This window comes from Leptodactylus fuscus, chromosome 4 (assembly GCF_031893055.1).
Source record: "Leptodactylus fuscus isolate aLepFus1 chromosome 4, aLepFus1.hap2, whole genome shotgun sequence".
NCBI classification, from domain to species: domain Eukaryota; kingdom Metazoa; phylum Chordata; class Amphibia; order Anura; family Leptodactylidae; genus Leptodactylus; species Leptodactylus fuscus.
The window spans coordinates 135,395,656-135,413,586 of record NC_134268.1 but is presented as its reverse complement, the minus strand read 5'-3'; the positions used below and the strand labels follow the sequence as shown (position 1 = coordinate 135,413,586).

The 17,931-nt window shown below is 42.0% G+C and overlaps 1 protein-coding gene across 4 annotated transcripts in view; it reads right to left on the bottom strand.

Moving 5' to 3' along the window:
• SLC12A7 (solute carrier family 12 member 7) overlaps nt 1-17,931 on the bottom strand; it is a 143,726-nt gene that overhangs the window by 58,025 nt on the left and 67,770 nt on the right. For all 4 annotated transcript variants that reach the window (XM_075271085.1, XM_075271086.1, XM_075271087.1 and 1 more), the window contains exons 2-3: nt 8,938-9,029; nt 815-937 (exon numbers count right to left, since the gene is read on the bottom strand). In XM_075271085.1, the coding sequence (XP_075127186.1) occupies nt 815-937; nt 8,938-9,029 (215 nt within the window). The remainder of the gene's footprint in view (nt 1-814; nt 938-8,937; nt 9,030-17,931) is intronic.

Below are 17,931 nucleotides of genomic sequence, written 5' to 3'. Positions count from 1 at the left end.
TTTGAACAGCAGCCGGGAGGAATCTTTGTTTGCCATTCACAGTCCCCAAGCCCTGATCCCTTACACTAGCGGCACCAGGGATCGGTAAGTGTCCCTGTTGCCTGCACAAGGGACCTCATGTGTGAAGGCAGCAGAGATGAATACCGATCCCTGCTGCCGCTAGTGCAAGGGATCGGAGCTTGTTGGAAGCAAACGGGAGAAGAATGATTTAGTCATAATGATAGAGCTGGGAAGCAGAGATCCAAACAACTGGAAACTGACCACCAGACACCAAGAGGAGGAAAGTATACCAGTATTCTTATTTTCACTAACCTCCGTAGGGCCTCCACTTATTATACTCTGAGGTGACCCTAGAATATAATAATGGTACTTTCATTAACAAATATTGGTCCCCTTGTTCATGGCACTGTTTAACCAAATGGATCTGTTCTTTAAATGTAAATATGGATGTATATTTGTAACAGACATCAGAAACAAGATGTGAACAGCTGCTAGTACAGTGATGGCAGCAGGATATTCTTGGTGGAGGCAGCAGACACCCTTGCCGGCAAGGGAAGGCCAAGAAAAGAAACTATTAGGGCTGGCTAACAAAGTAATGATATTGTACTGTTTTACTAGTGACAAATCATCTGGAATTCAAATCTTTTGAAGGAACTAAAAATCTTTTGTATCATTGGTGGCTAAGACTTTGGTTGATGAGAGTGCTTTGGGTGACTTCATTATACAGTATTTAAATATTAGCTCAATCTGTAATTATCCAACCATAAAAATATGTTTTTTTTGTTGTTTTTACAAGAAATGCAAATTAATGTACCTTCATTTCTTTCCTCTTGCGATCTTCATACTCCTCATGTTCTTTAACTCCTTGTGGCAAGTTTGTGTAATTTGCAAGCTTGTTCAAGAGTGATGACACCATAGGGTTGCTGTCCATTTCTTCCTAGAAAGATCAATAAGAACAATAATTAAATCTGTCTTTTTCCAAGTAGTAACCATTCAATTAACCGTAAATGGGGTTTTCCATCCAAATAACATTTTATTTAAAAAGTACCCAGCCTACTTTATAAAAATAAGAATATTCACCTCACCAATTCCCCACCATTGCACTACCTGGTCCAGCAATAAAGTCTCTACGCAAGAGTGTAACCAATCACTGGCTGTAACTCTGACCAACTACAGTTAAAAGTAACCCATATTACATTCCAAAATCTTTTATGTTGTAGAATTAAAATCACCAATACCTAATAGATTGTCTGTAGTATTCTTCCCTGTTGCAATTTGTGATAGATGATGCAAACATAGCTTATAACACAAATGTGAATATTTGCATATAGCCACGAAGAGCACTTCTATTTGTGAAGTGTGGTCAGAAAACTGCATAGTTACATACACTAATAGAGGAAAGGTAAAGAAGTAATTGTCTAGTATTTATGGAATGAAATGAGTCTTCTTCAAACTCTACCACATAAAGCGAACCTCTTTGAGATGACCACCTGAAATTGGATAGTTAACTGATCATCACAGGGCCTGGTCTTCTCAATAAAGATGGCCAGTATGCATAACTTATGATGGAAGTGAAAATCTGTGAATGGAAATGTGGCCTGGCTAAATGGAGGTCTTCTCAAAAAGGTAGTCTTTTGGAGAGGTTTCACTGTATATGTAATTTCAAGAAATAAAATAACAAATACGGTATAATAGACCTTTATGTTACATTGTATTAATTAGGGATTTAAAGAGTCTACTACCTCATCCAATTATGTACAACTACCACCATGGTACAGAGTAAAAACCATAAACAAACAACATACCTCTATTATGCATGTCAATTTTGTAGAAAAACTTTGAAGTCTTAGGCAGTTTGCATACTCAATGTGAGCCTTCAGCCTTGAGAGCAATGCTCTTGCTGCTCAAGGAGGATGGGAAATGTCAAAGCAAGGAAATATCAACCTTAACCCCTTAAGGACCAGGCCATTTTTTGGTTTCGCATTTTCGTTTTTCCCTCCTCACATTTCAAGAGCCATAACTTTTTCATTTTTCAGTTCACAGAGTCACATGATAGCTTATTGTTTGCGGGACAAATTGTACTTTGTAATGGCACCATTCAATATGCTGTGCAATGTACTGGGAAGCTGGAAAAAAATTCAGAATGAGGCGCAATTGGAGAAAAAATGCATTTGCGCCATTTTCTTATGGGTTTAATTTTTACAGCGTTCACTGTTTGGTACAAATGACATGTTACCTGTGTTCTACGTGTCAGTACAAACGCGGTGATACCAAATTTATATAGTATTTGAAATTTTTTGATACTTTTAAAAAAATGATAAACTTTGCAAAATAGAAAAAAAAAATTGTGTCATCATGTTCTAACACCTGTAACTTTTTCATATTTCCATGTATGGGGCTGGTTGTGGTGTCTTTTTATGCGGGACAAGATGACGTTTCTATTGATACCATTTGGGGAAAGATCCGATGGTTTGATCACTTTTTATTCAATTTTTTATAGGAGGCAAAGTGTTGAAAAAAACGCTTTTTGGCTGTTTTTATTTTTTTTGCCGCTACGCCGTTCGCAGTACGGGATAAATGTTTTAATATTCTAATAGTTCAGGCATTTTGGAGCGCATTTTGGATACCTAATATGTTTATGTTTAATGTTCTTTAATTACTTTTATAGCTAATCTAGGGAAAGGGGGGTGATTTGAACTTTTATATTTTTTTTATTTTTTTAATACTTTTAAAAACTTTTTTTTTTCTTCTGTTACATTTATGATCAGACCCCTTAGGTACCTTGAAACCTAGGGAGTCTGATCGCTCATACTATTCACTGCAATACTACAGTATTGCAGTGAATAGGAAAATCGCAGCACTTCTATTAGACGATGCCTCTGGCATCGTCTAATAGATCTAGTGCAGAGACAAGCCTGGAAGCCTTCAATAGGCTTCCGGCTGTCATAGCAACCGATCACCGCCCTCTTGTGACGTTCAGGAGGGCGGCGATCGGCGAAACATGGCGGCGCCTATGCCGCCGGCGCCGTTTACACACTGCGGTCACGTTTGACCGCAGTGTGTAAAGGGTTAACAGCAGCGATCGGCTCGGGCACCGACCGCTGCTGTTAGTGGCAGGTCCTGGCTGTATGATACAGCCGGCATCTGCCGTGTATGGAGCGAGCTCAGCGTGTGAGCTCGCTCTATATATCCCCATGCGACCCATGACGTACAGTTACGTCAAGGGTCGCTAAGGGGTTAAAGGGATTCTACCATTAAACTACCTTTTTTTCTAATGAACATGTTGGAATAGCCTTAAGAAAGGCTATTCGTCTCCTACCTTTAGACATGGTCTCCGCCGTTCCGTTCCGTAGAAATACCGGTTTTGTAGTTCTATACAGGAGCATAGAGAGGACCCCCCAAAATGGCCGCCGGCCAGCTCCTGTATTGAACTGCAAGAGCGGCTACCCAAAAATGGCCTCCGGCTATTTTTGAGTAGCCGCTCTTGCAGTTCAATACAGGAGCTGGCCGGCGGCCATTTTGGGGTAGCCGCTCTTGCAGTTCAATACAGGAGCTGGCCGGCGGCCATTTTGGGGGGTCCTCTCTATGCTCCTGTATAGAACTACAAGAGCAAGAGAAGCCAGAAGAGGCGGAGTTGCTGCAGAAGAAGGAGGTGGCGCAGGAAAGAGCTCTCGGGCAGCAATGGGGATGCACTCATCGGCCTTTCAGCGCTGGGGCCCGCCCTCATTGCTGCGGAGAGCTCATTTGCATACCAGTTAAAACCGGAGACCACGTCTAAGGGTAGGAGACGAATAGCCTTTCTTAAGGCTATACCGACGTGTTCATTAGAAAAAAAGGTAGTTTAATGGTAGAATCCCTTTAAATGCACAGGGTGGAATAGAAATGAGATAGTAGTTGAATGAGAGGCAAAAGCAGAACTGCCCTTTTTTTGATTTTGTTTCCTTTTAATCACCAGTTTGCCTTCCATAAAAATTTTAATAAAAAGTGATCAAAGACATCAGACTTTTTCAAAAAGAATATTTTTTTTAAAAAAAGCAAAAAAAAACCCAAACAAAAACACTCACCCACCTTCTGCAGCCTGATACATGGGAAAAATGTTACTGGTGTCAAAATAAAGATTTGTATTTATTTTTTTTAACTGCACAGTAAATACTGTAAAAATAAAGCCTAAGTTTTTCTCCAATTCTACCCCATTCTGAATTTTTACAGCTTCCCAGTACATCATACGCAAGATTAAATGGTACTATTACAAAGTACAATTTCCCTCCTTCATAAGGCTTTGTATAGATATATTTAAAAAAAAAAAAAAAAAAAGGGTTATGGCTTTTGGAACAAAACTGAAAGAAGGCTCTTGCCCTAAAAAAACTTGGCATGGCCACAGATTGTTTGACTCTAGTGTCTTCAATTTGTGTTGTGTAAAGATATACTATTCCTGCATATACTACATGTGGACATGCAAACAACCCAAATGATCAACATAACATGGGGACAGTGGGTTATGAAAAATTGGGGCCTATCCACTAATACAGACCTGGGCAAAGTACGGCCCGCAGGCCATATCCGGCCCTCTGACTGATTCAGTCAGGCCCGCATAGCTTGACTAAGGAGGCGTGTCTAGGGAGGCGTGTCTTAGTGCCGGCAGGACAGTGCAAGAAGATGGAGACGTGTGGTGTGTGTCCTAAGGTACTCAGAGGGGAGGGAGGGGGTGTGTGAGATGCAGGGTGGAGTGAGTGAGTGTGAGTGAGTGAGTGTCAGTAACCTAAGGGAAGCGATTGAAGGGTAATGTTATACTGGGGCAGAGATGGCAGGTGGAGTAGGGACATGAAACTGGGGGAGAGATGGAGGGGGGACATGAAATGGGGCAGATGAAGGGGGATATGAAACTGGGGAGAAATGGAGGGGGGACATGAACCTGGGGGTAGATGAAGGGGGGCACTTAAACTGGGGGGCATTAAACCGGGGACAACTGGAGGGGGCATTAAACCGTGGGAGTAGCTGAAGGGGGACCAGTCTGCCTCTAGTTGCCCCCAGTTTAATGTCACCCTCTAGCTACCTCTATGGTTTAATGTCTGCTTCCAACTGCCGATTTTAATGTCCCCCTCTTGTTGCCCCCAGTTTAATGTCCCACTTTATCCGCTATTAATTTATTGTTCCCCCTCCAACTACCCCTACTGGTAATGTCGCCCTCCAGCTGCTCCAGTTTCATGTCCCCTCTAGTTTCCACCAGTTTATACTGGGGCACCAGGAGAGGGACTTAATACTGTAGGGCAGTTGGAAGGGAACATTATAATGTGGGGACATATAATGTATGGGTGACTGTAGGAGGATTATATTTTGTAGGGGCACATGGAAAGATGATTGAGAATGGGCAGAGTCAACGTAGAATTGGGTGGGGCTAATTTTGCCACAGCGTGGCCCTCTAGCATAGTTTCTTTTTTTTTTTTTTTTTTTTTTTTTTTTTAAGTTTTATTTATGTAGATTGTAAGCCCCACATAGAGCTCACAATGTACATTTTTTCCCAATCAGTATGTCTTTTTTGGAATATGGGATGGAAATCCATGCAAACACGGGGAGAACATACAAACTCCTTGCAGATGGTTTTTTGCCCTTGATTTGAACACCAGGACTCCAGCGCTGCAAGGCTGCAGTGCTAACCACTGAGCCATCGTGTGGCCCGTATAGTTTCAATTTCTTATGCGGCTCCATGGGAAAATTAATTGCCCACCCCTGCACTAATAGGTGCATGGATGGAAATTGATGGAAATGCCTATCACAAAATAACTAATGGTGCCTGAAAATTTAATTCTAAAACTTTTAAAAAGTGAAAGGGCCCACTGTCTGGTTTGACCTGAAAGCCCCAAGACCGGAAACACTGTGGTGAATTAATTTTATCTTATTACTTTGCCCTTGAAAGTACTTTTAAAGCAGTTGACCAAAAATAGAACAGCTTGCATCTTGAAGGTGTATTTAACAAGATTCAACTAGGCTCTTTCACATGACCCTTGAAGATTGCAAGGCTTACATCCTTACATCCAAATACGTTCACTCTCTTAGTATTTAACATGACTGTCAGCTATCTTTCCAAATGAAAAGATAATAAACTGCAGGAAAAATTGGATTTTGAACTATATATGAAATTAAACTATGCTCAAGAACCACTTCAAAGACATGGACTCATGTTTCAAACTGACTTGTGACTTGAATCAATTTGTTTGAACTTTTTAAAAATTAGCAATTTTCAAAATGTGAAATTTTCTGCCTTTCAGTCACACCACTGCAGATTATCGCAGGTACTAAAAAAGTTATATAAATCTTTTTGGCTTGTGGTTTTCAGACACCACATTGCTTTTGCAGAGCCCAGAGGAGCCCAGTAAAGTGAAATACTCAAAGAACAGATCCCATTTTGTACTCTACACTCCTAAAGGAGACATGATGAGCATTTTTAACCCTTTATTTAACGCAGCAAACCAAATCTTTGATTGTCCTGTGATGGAAATCCTCCCCCCCCTCCCCATCTCTGGTGTCTCTATAACCGTAACCCCCACCCCTCCCAGCTCCTTGTCTCTCCTCTCTTTCACTATCTCTCCCCTATGTGTGTTTTCTTTGACATGTTATCCTATTGCCTATCTGATGATAGCTGACTCCTTGGTTTCACTGTATGAAGTCTTTATTTTTTTTTGAGCATTGTAGTATAGATGGATAATAAGGTGGTGAAATAACAAAAGGGAACACTTAACACAATGTAACTCCAATCACACTTCTGTGAAATCAACCTGTTTGGTTATGAAGCAACGTTGATTGTAAATCAATTTCTCCTGCTGTTGTGTAAATGGAACAGACAACCAGTAGAAATAATAGGCAATTAGCAAGACCACCCCTACAGACCATGTCTATTTTCTCATTCTTTTTGGCTGTTTTGGTTACTTTTCCATTCTGTCCTTGCTCTGACCCCTAGAAGTAGCATGAGGCAGTGTCTAAAACCCACAGAAGTACAGAATTGTTCAGGTAGTGCAGCTCATCCAAGATGGCACACCAATGTGAGCTGTGGCAAGAAGGGTAGCAGTGTCTGTCCAGAGCATGGCGCAGATACCAGGAGACAAGCCAATACATCAGGAGATGTGGAGGGGGCCATAGATTGGCAACAACCCAGAATCAGAACAGCACCTCCTCCTTTGTGCCAGAGCCCTGTAGGATGACCTCCTATGGCCTGATAGTGTTGACCACAGGTTTGACCTCCCTTTAATAAAACTCGTTAAGTATATGGCAGGCTAGGCAGAATACCTTGTTCTGTCATGCTAGCGGGGAGGGATTGTGGGGGTCAGGCTGTTCTGTACCTATTGCACTACTATTGAGCAGGAAGAATAAAAACAAAAAACGTGAGTCTTCAGTAGCTGATACCTTTTTTTAATGGCTAACTAATAATGATGACAGGTTAAAAAAGGTATCAACTACTGAAGACTCACGTTTTTTTGTTTTTATATTTCCTACCCACTGGCTAACACGGTACAAAAACAAACATTTTCCTTATACTATTGAGCAGCACAGCTACGCTTTATTCCATAACCTGCGCCGGAAGAAGAGGATGAAGAAGACACTGCTGACGACGATGGAGGCAGTGCTGGAGAGAGTTCTCTCGCAGCATTGGGGATGCCCCCAGTGCTGTTTGAGCGCTGGGGCCCGCCCCCAGTGCTGCGAGAGAACTCATTTCAATACCGAAAAGAACTGGGATTCCTACGGCACGGCGGAGCGGAGAAGACAACGAAAGGCAGGAGAAGAATAGCCTTTCTTAAGTCATGAAAAAAGGGTTTCTATGATACGATCCCTTTAAAGCTGTGACAGTTGCTCTCTTTATTCAGGGGTCCCCATTACTTACCTCCTTGGTGTCCCTCCCAGACACCTAGGTAAAAAGGTGTCCAGACTTCTAGGTAAGAAGGTGTCCTATACCTCTGCACAGCGGCAAAGACTCTCATTGCTAAAAATTGGAAGAGCATACCCCCTCCCTCTATACTGGTCCGGAATTACTGGCCAGGATGAAAGATGCAAGAAACTTTTGAGTTTCTGAATGCTAGTCTTAATACATCAGATTCCTTCCAATCTACTTGGACCCCTGGAACACCTATTGCATCCTACTGGGTTTCTGATCCCAGACCTTCTCATGTCTCCCACTTTGTTTTTCCCCCTTGCCCTTCTCCTGAGTCTCCTCCTTTTCCCTCTAATTACATATAGGCTTTGATTGTGTGATCGCATTTAATTTTTGCTTGGGGTTGTTCGTATTTACCCTTCCCCACGAGTTTCCATATTTCAATATTTGGGGGGGGGGGGCAAACATAAGAGAGAAATTATATGTAATGCCTGCCAGTGGCCCATTTCAATAGGACCACCTATAGCTATATACTCCGGTGACTAATAAACTCTGGACCTTACTATGATTGTGTGAAGTTCTGCTTAGGCTTTTCGCTGCAGACTGTTAGAAGGCTAAAAAGTGGAGAATAATTTGAAACAAAAGTCCCCCTCAAATTCCTCTTCACTTTCCACCATGTGAACATAGTGCCATATTAGTTCATGTGGTTAAAAATGAAATGTTTTTTTTAAAAAAAAGCTTTTCAAATGATTTCATTGTCGTCTCTGCAAAGATATCACACTGCAGCAGTTAAAGGTGTTTAATTGATGGATTTTTTTATGGCAGGAAATTCTGCAAAATATCTGCCTCCCATTTATTTCAATGGGAAGCAGGCACTTTTTAATATTAGCTGAAAAAAAAACTCAAAACAAAAACATGCAAGCAGAATATAGACATGTCCTGTCTGATCTTCAAGCAGATTCAACCAGAAACTCTAATTGTAGTGAATGGGAGTAACAATCTTTTTCTCAAAAACATGAAGATTTCCACCATGCAAACTTCCCATTATTAAAAATACGTATTTAAAAGAAAAGTACCTCAAAAAGTGCCATGTTTTTTCCATCATATAAGTTGTCTCGATCCATCTCATTCTGAATAAATGGACTATTTTCTCTTGGATTGCCATCGCCTGTAGAGAAAACAGAAATAAATATTTCAATACATTAACATGGTGAAAGATTCCTCTGCATTTTTCAGATCTATGGCTCTCCAATGGTGGAAAGTCAAAGAAATTGATTTTATGGGGCAGACGACCTTTCTGACCATAACCAACTATTGCAGCAATACAACAAATCTGTGTCCTCTCTTAGGCCAAGTTCACATCTGCACCAAAGAATCCATTGGATTATGCTTTTCTCTCCTACAGTTTCAGAATACAAACGGTGGACACCCAACGAACCCCATTATAGTCTACGGGGTCTGCATTAAAAGTGGTTGCCAAGGAAAAAAATGGACAACCCCTTTAACTTTTAAATCAGCTGGGGGCAGTGAAAAAAAAAAAAAATCACAGTCACCTGTCCGCGATGTTCGTGTCCTCCTGGCACGTTCAGATTCTTCTGCTGTCACAAGTAGAAACATCGAATGCCCTTTGCTGATTAGTCACAGATTTCATCTGACCACTGAGACCAATTTGCGGCTTCAATGGAACTCCGAACGAGACCCATTGAGCAGAGAACCAGAACGTGCCGAGAGGTCACCGAAGCATCGGTGACAAGTGAGTATGAATTTTTTTTATTTTATTTTTTGACTGACTGCGGCTGATTCAGAAGTCAAAAGGAGTTGTCCATTTTTGCCTGGACAACCCAATTTAAGAATTTTTTCTGCTTTCCTACAATTTGAGGTCATACCATAGGATTCACATAGCAGAAAGCTGGAGGATTTGTTTCAGATTTTTCTGGTTTTTTTTGGAGCCAAAGTCAGGAGAGTAATGTTATTTTATGGAGGCTAGGAGGGGGTAGATGTCAATCATCTAATGAGGAGGGAATGGGCTGGCTGTTAGGGGCATTCTTATAATGCAAAAATTGAAGCCAATGGAAAGGGTCCAAAGGAAATTTTCAGATAAATTACATAAGAATATAAGAGCATTATTCTCCAGCAATAAGTTGCAATGGGCAATAAGTAAGGCACATTTGACAATATGTAAAGAGCTCTATGCAAAGGTAGTTTGGGTTTACTTTGAATACAATTTTTCTGTTCACAGACTGCCTTTAAAAGTAGGTTTGAAGAATTGATGGCATAGTTATGCTAGGTTCACACTCTCCATTTCTCAGATAAAACAGCGGTTACAAATTATAATGGGGTCTGACAGGTGCCTGTCATTTTTAAACTGAAATCGGCGGAATAAAGTCGTCCATTTGCTGAAGAGACTCCAGTGCAGATGTGTACATAGGCTTAGTGCTTTAGTTTGTTTCTTGCTGGCAGAGTCTCTCTTAGATGCGCCTTCCAACTTCCTTCAGCTTAGATTTCTTCTAGGAAAAACTAATCCAGACCCATTACCTGATGTCTAAATGCTATGCAGACAGAATAGGTGGGCCCCCAAGTCTTCAGACAGGGCCTGCATTAGGGAAGGTGCAGACTGGGAAAATTGCTTAAGGAAAGGGACCTGGACGTCCGGTGTCATCTTCTGGTAGCTGTTGTCATGTGTTCCGAACAGCCCCACTATGGCCTGTGATTTGTCCTCAATGGTCACGTGGGACAAGCTGATGTTATCTCACCAGCGTGCCTAACGGAATCACTGGGGTCCGCAGCAGAGCAACGAGAGGATGCTAAAGAGAGGTAAGGCAAGGAGAGAATAACTGTTTGCGATTTTCCCTCACCTTCCCTGGGCCTCCGATTATTATAATCTGGGGTCTGAAGAGACGCCAGAGTATAATAATAGCAATGAAATGATTGAGCAAACGTCACGAATATTCGTTGAAACTAATTTTGAGGGGTTTGCCTGAAGTGGCTCTATGTGGGGTCACTGTAAAGCATTAATACTTGGAGAGGCCTCTGGAGAAACATATTACATTGTGTGGGGCCACTGTGAGGAATATTACACTGTGTGGGGCGATGTGGGAAGCAAATTATACTGGGGGAGCCTCTGGGCAGCATATTATACTGGGGGAGCCTCTGGGCAGCATATTATCTCCTCTGGGGAATATATTATATTGTGTGAGGAATGTGGAGCTTTAAACTGGGTCGGCAGTGTGGGGAGCCTATTATACTGTGAGATTTATTCTTCTGCACCGTGGAGAGCCTATTCTACTGGGTGGGGTCACTGTAGCATATTATATTGTGTGGAGAATTATACTGTGGTGGTGGGGGGGTATTGTGGAGCCTTTAATACTGTGTGGAACATATATTGTGTGAAGTATTATACTGTGTTGTGTCTCTGGAGAGCATATTATATTATGTAAAGCCACTGTGGAGCATATTATACTGTGTGTGGGGCTCTGGGGAGCACATTAGACTGTGTGTAGCGTTATTTACCATGTAGGGCTACTATGGGGGGGGGGGCAGGGGAGCATATTATACTGTGTGGGGCCATTGTGAAACATTATATAACATGTAGGTCCACTGTGGGGAGAGGGGAGGGTTCAGGAGAGCATTTTATACTGTGGAAGGCACAGAGGACCATTATATACAGTGTGGATTAGCCCTGTATGGCATGCTTACGTCTGTGTCATGCCCCAGTATTGTGTACTACTGTGCATGAACCAGCCATGGAGCTATTGGGGCATCCACAGTACTATAAAGGATGACTATACTGAGAACACATGCTAACACCATATAGTCAGCACATATTTAAGATTTCAGAGAAGGAGCCACGTTGTAACAAGAAGCTGTTGTGTGGATCTCCAGAACAAATTCCACTGATGGGCCCTAGGCCCTTCAGTTTGACCCTGTATGGAGATGAAAACAATAGATTATACCTATTCTATAAGGCTGGAGTTAAAGGACCCATGTCCACTATAAAGACCTTCAAGAACTGATGAATGCCAAACTGCTAAAACTGAATACAGACAAAACAATCGATGGAGATAAGCATTAAACAGCAGAATGAAAACTAGCACACCCATCACCTCTAACCCTAGGTAACACATTACATGTATGAAAGTTGGATGTAGTTATTGAAGAGGGACCGTCTCTAACGAATCACATATTTGCCATTATTATATCTTCATACTTCCACCTAGCAATATTAAACACGTTAATACAGCAGAATCTCTATTCACACTGGAACATATATAACAGATCTGGACTACTGTAGTGCCCTAATGTATATCAATTAGGACGGGATAAAATGTACAAGAAGTGAAAATAAAAATAAGGATCATTGGCAAACAGTGGTGGGCAACCCTTTGTATTGCCCAATCCACTGCCAGTAGGAACTATTGAGGGATATAACTACAGAGATTGGCCACTTCTATGTTGCAGATATATTAGTCGCCATATTATGCATGTGCTTGTACTACATCCAGTGTTCAAATAGTGGTGGGCAACCCCTTGTATGACCTAATCCACTTCTATGCTGCAAATATATTAATTGTCATATTAAAACATGTGCAAATGGTGTACCCAGCATGAAAATAGTGGTCGGTGACCCCAATCTACTAACAACAGAGAGAGTGGCCATTCTCTAATGCATAGTATACACTCATCGGCCACTTTATTAGGTACACCATGCTAGTAACGGGTTGGACCCCCTTTTGCCTTCAGAACTGCCTCAATTCTTCGTGGCATAGATACAACAAGGTGCTGGAAGCATTCCTCAGAGATTTTGGTCCATATTGACATGATGGCATCACACAGTTGCCGCAGATTTGTCGGCTGCACATCCATGATGCGAATCTCCCGTTCCACCACATCCCAAAGATGCTCTATTGGATTGAGATCTGGTGACTGTGGAGGCCATTGGAGTACAGTGAACTCATTGTCATGTTCAAGAAACCAGTCTGAGATGATTCCAGCTTTATGACATGGCGCATTATCCTGCTGAAAGTAGCCATCAGATGTTGGGTACATTGTGGTCATAAAGGGATGGACATGGTCAGCAACAATACTCAGGTAGGCTTTGGCGTTGCAACGATGCTCAATTGGTACCAAGGGGCCCAAAGAGTGCCAAGAAAATATTCCCCACACCATGACACCACCACCACCAGCCTGAACCGTTGATACAAGGCAGGATGGATCCATGCTTTCATGTTGTTGACGCCAAATTCTGACCTTACCATCCGAATGTCGCAGCAGAAATCGAGACTCATCAGACCAGGCAACGTTTTTCCAATCTTCAATTGTCCAATTTCGATGAGCTTGTGCAAATTGTAGCCTCAGTTTCCTGTTCTTAGCTGAAAGGAGTGGCACCCGGTGTGGTCTTCTGCTGCTGTAGCCCATCTGCCTCAAAGTTCGACGTACTGTGCATTCAGAGATGCTCTTCTGGCTACCTTGGTTGTAACGGGTGGCTATTTGAGTTACTGTTGCCTTTCTATCAGCTCGAACCAGTCTGGCCATTCTCCTCTGACCTCTGGCATCAACAACGCATTTCCGCCCACAGAACTGCCGCTCACTGGATGTTTTTTCTTTTTCGGACCATTCTCTGTAAACCCTAGAGATGGTTGTGCGTGAAAATCCCAGTAGATCAGCAGTTTCTGAAATACTCAGACCAGCCCTTGTGGCACCAACAACCATGCCACATTCAAAGGCACTAAAATCACCTTTCTTCCCCATACTGATGCTCGGTTTGAACTGCAGGAGATTGTCTTGACCATGTCTACATGCCTAAATGCACTGAGTTGCCGCCATGTGATTGGCTGATTAGAAATTAAGTGTTAACGAGCAGTTGGACAGGTGTACCTAATAAAGTGGCCGGTGAGTGTATAACTTCTATGATACAGATATATTTGTTGCCATATAGCCGTGGTGGAAAACCTATGGCACGAATGCCAGAGGGGGTACTTAGGTCCCTCTTTGTTGGCACATGTGCTGCTGTCTCATCCAGGCGCCCTAATCGTACACTAATGGGGAATCCAGTACAGGATTTCCTCTTAGTGAGCGCTTCTTTCAGCTGTATGTGCAAATGCGACTTACACTGACAGACGAGTGTGACCTCTGCCCCGATGTAGATGCCTCGATGTAATTCATCAGTGCGTACACTGTGATAGAAGGAGGACACTACTTACCTGCTCTTCGTGGGCGTGCAGGTAAGTAGCATATTATGCTGTGTGGGAGCCCACTGTGGTGCATATACTACTGTGTGTCGGTCCACTGTAGAGCATATAAGAGAGTGGGAGCACACTGAGGTGCATACAGTACTATGTTGGGGTCACTGTGGAGAATAATTGTGTGGGGCCACCGTGGAGTGTATAATACTGTGAAGGGGTCACTGTGGAGCATATAATACTGTGTGGGGGCCACTGTGGTTTGTATCATTGAGAGCTCTAACTTCTCATTCACATGACAGTATTTTGGGGGTCCGTAGCTGTCCACCATTGAGGGTGTGCAATTGTGGACAGTTACAGACAAATTTATTTCAATGGAACTGTGCACATGTCCAGTTTTTTTTTTTTTTTTGTGGATATGTCATTATACGAACCACATTTGCAGAGCTGCAGTTGTGGCCCACGGACATGGTTATAGTCATGTGAATGAGGCCTTGTGGTGCTTTTATTTAAGAAAAAAAAAAAAAAAAGATTTTAACGTGAGGTGTTTTTTTTCTAAAAAAAATTTTTAAACATAACAAAACAAAAAAACACCTTGGTATTAAGGTTAAATTACCGTATTGGCACATTGAAATAAATTAGTGGGTTTTGAGTTGCAGTTTGGAGTCTCTAAAAGGTTCATCATCACTGCCATATAATATATCCAGTGTTCTTATTGTATTAGAAACTGACCCGGTGTAAGAGATGCTAGAGAGATCCCTAATACGCTCTATGAGGCAAGTTCCAATGCCATTAATGCGGTTAGGGAATCCTGCAGATCCCCAACCATACAAACCTCCTGCTCCTCATCCAGGGTAGGTGCAAGGGAAAGGGGAGACAAAGTTCAGCTGCCTAAATGACTACACAACTTGGATTGAAAGAAGGAAATAGAGCTGGGCATTGGAAGGAGAGCAAAGCAACAGTATATTGCGCAACTAATATAAACTGGATACCACACACCCTTGTGTAATTGGACAAATGGAGTAGCTGGCATTAAAGGGGCTCTATCATTGAGAAAAGTCATTTTTAACTAAGCACATCCTTGCATAGCCTTTAGAAAGACTATTTCACACGTACCTTTTGTATGTAAATCGTCTCAGTGGATTTTGAATGAGCCCGCTTTTATTCATATGCTAATTAGCCTCTTGGTGCACCCCAGAAGTCCCATCGTGCACCCTCTATTTTATTCCTTCCTATGTATGTTTCTAGCACAGGCTGCTGATGATGATGACTTATCTTCCTGCTTGCACACACAGATAGGATAGAATAGCAGGGAGGAGGCTGCTGGGAACTTCCTGAGCTGGCTGGAAGCTCATTAGCATATGAATAAAAACGGACTTATTTAAAAACCACTGAGGCGATTTACATACAAAATCGTGAAAAAAAAAAAAAAAAAAAAAGCTTTAAAAATATATAATAAAAAAATGAAATAAATAAAAGTTCTAAATCACCTCCTTTCCCTAGAATATATATAACAGTAGAAAATCATATGTCAAACACATACACATTAGGTATCCCTGTGTCCGAAAATGCCCGGTCTACTAATAGTTTTCCTGTACAGTCAAAGTCACAAGTGCTAAACCGCCAGGTTTTTTTTCAATACAAGGTGATCTAAGCAATAGACATTCCCCAAAATGGTATAACTAAAAAGTACATCTGGCCCCGCAAAAAAAAAAAAAAAAAACACTATGCGTCCCCGTACAGCTGCAGGGTCAACTGTCAATGTGGCCTTGCAGCTGTTGCAAAACTACAACTCCCATATATTAAATATTCTACAATATTTTGCTTCAAAATTTTTTTCCCTATTTTCCTCCTCTAAAACCTAGGTGCGTCTTATAGTCCGAAAAATACGGTATGTAGGGGACTCTCCATATCCATGTAATTCTTCATACAGAACTGTGCATGAACCAGCCATGGAGCTATTGGGGTGTGCACAGTATTATAGGAGATGAGAATACTCAGTAATGCACAGTTCTGGTTACTGGGCAGTCAGCTCATATGCAAGATTTCAGTAATGGTGTAGGCTATTACCAAGTAGCTGTTGTGTGGGCGCCCAGAAGTTCCTCTTATGGGCCCTAGGCCCTTCAGTCTAATGCCTCACATTGCAGAAAAGCCTCCTAATTTTGTTACAGATTTTCCTGCAGTCTTTGAGCCAAAGCCAGGCATGGATTTAACAGAAGGGAGAAGTATAAAGACCTTTCAAGATATTTTCCATTTCTTGTGTAGCTATTAACAGGTTCGGCAAAAAAGAAAAAAATAAACCAAACAAAAACCATCATTTCCATTATATGGGGCCTTTGCTTCAGTCAGGCATTCTTATATTGAGTAGAAATAAACTGCTCTCTGGGGATATCTTTATTACTTGTTCTATTTGCAGGCCTTTTAGAAAGATTTGTTTCATTAAGGGGGGGAAGAGTCTCTAGAAGTTAGGAAGCTACACGCAGTAAAGCTAGACTTGGCACTAACTGTCTACACCTGACCCGCTTAAAGATGCTGTTGCCCTCAGGGACTCCTCTCGCTTCATGGCAGATGCTTCCCTGCATATGAGGAAGACTACAGTAGCGCCAATTAAAACACCAAATACCTTTTTTTGAAGAAAAACTCCCCAACATTGCACAAACAAGTGCAAAGAGAAGAATAACCTGAATAACACTAGGCTCAAAAGCAGACCCGAAGAAAATAAACCCAAATGCTAGTGTGAATCTAGCGTAATTCTCCCAACTGAACAGAATCTCTGTAAATTACCACTGGCAGGATCCCCACCACTGCTACTGATGTCTGCCTTCTTCTCAGAAGACACACCAGTTACTGGGGGCGATAGAGAAATACTAGTTGACTTCAAATCACACAGTTGGGTTTATTTCAAATAAATGACTGACATAGTATCGTCTGGGTTCTTGGCACTTGGAGAACTTACTAACACAAGTCGAAGTTGTCAGATGACAAAAGTAGGTACAAGACATAGAGGATTGATCACAACATAATAGTATCAGAGTCGGGGGCTTCTCTGAGTCACTTAAAACAGAAAAGTAAAAATATTCAAATATTTGCAGACTTCTCTGGCTACTTTGAGCAGAAGGAAAGTGTTAATGCCTGGTACTATTATCCTGACAACAAAAGGAGTTTAGTATAAATGTAGTCCAGCTATTGATAGTACATAAAGGCGGTACTTCAGTAGTACACCCACTGAAAAAAAAAAAAAAAAAAAACAAGCGCACACACAAGGAACAGGCTCTGGACGAACCAGAAAGACCACTAGAGAGGATCTTTTGATCAGCTGACATGTTCCAGCAGCCCCTACAGTTTCCTTGTCCACCATCCAGACACAGGTGGCACATTTACTACACAATCCTGTGCCAGGCCAAAGTATTCCCAGGCGCTTAACAACAGCAAATTGTATGTCACAGTGTCCATTACATGTCCTGCCATTGACAGACAGCCACTGTCACCTTTGCCTGCAGTGGTATTGTGAAAGAGTAAGACTGCTACAGACTGACTCTGTAACATCTTTAGCTACGAGTCCAGGTTGTTTTTGGGATCAGGTGACTTTCAAGTTCAAGTAGACCTTGCGGTAAGAACTTCAGTTTTGCCTTTGCTGTAAGCGACACGCTGCCCCAATTGCTGGTCTGATTATCTGGGGAGCCTTTGTGAACAACAGTGGGTCACTCCTAGTAATGACCTCAGAGTGAAGATGAACAGCGGAACACAACCAGACTTCAGTGCTTGTTTATTGGGATTAAATAAAAACAGGCATACCAGGGACAAAGTGAGCAGCGAGAGGCCGTTTCACGCAGCACGCACTTCTACAAGCTAATGTCTGAAACAGATGCAGGAACGCCTTTAAATAGCGGC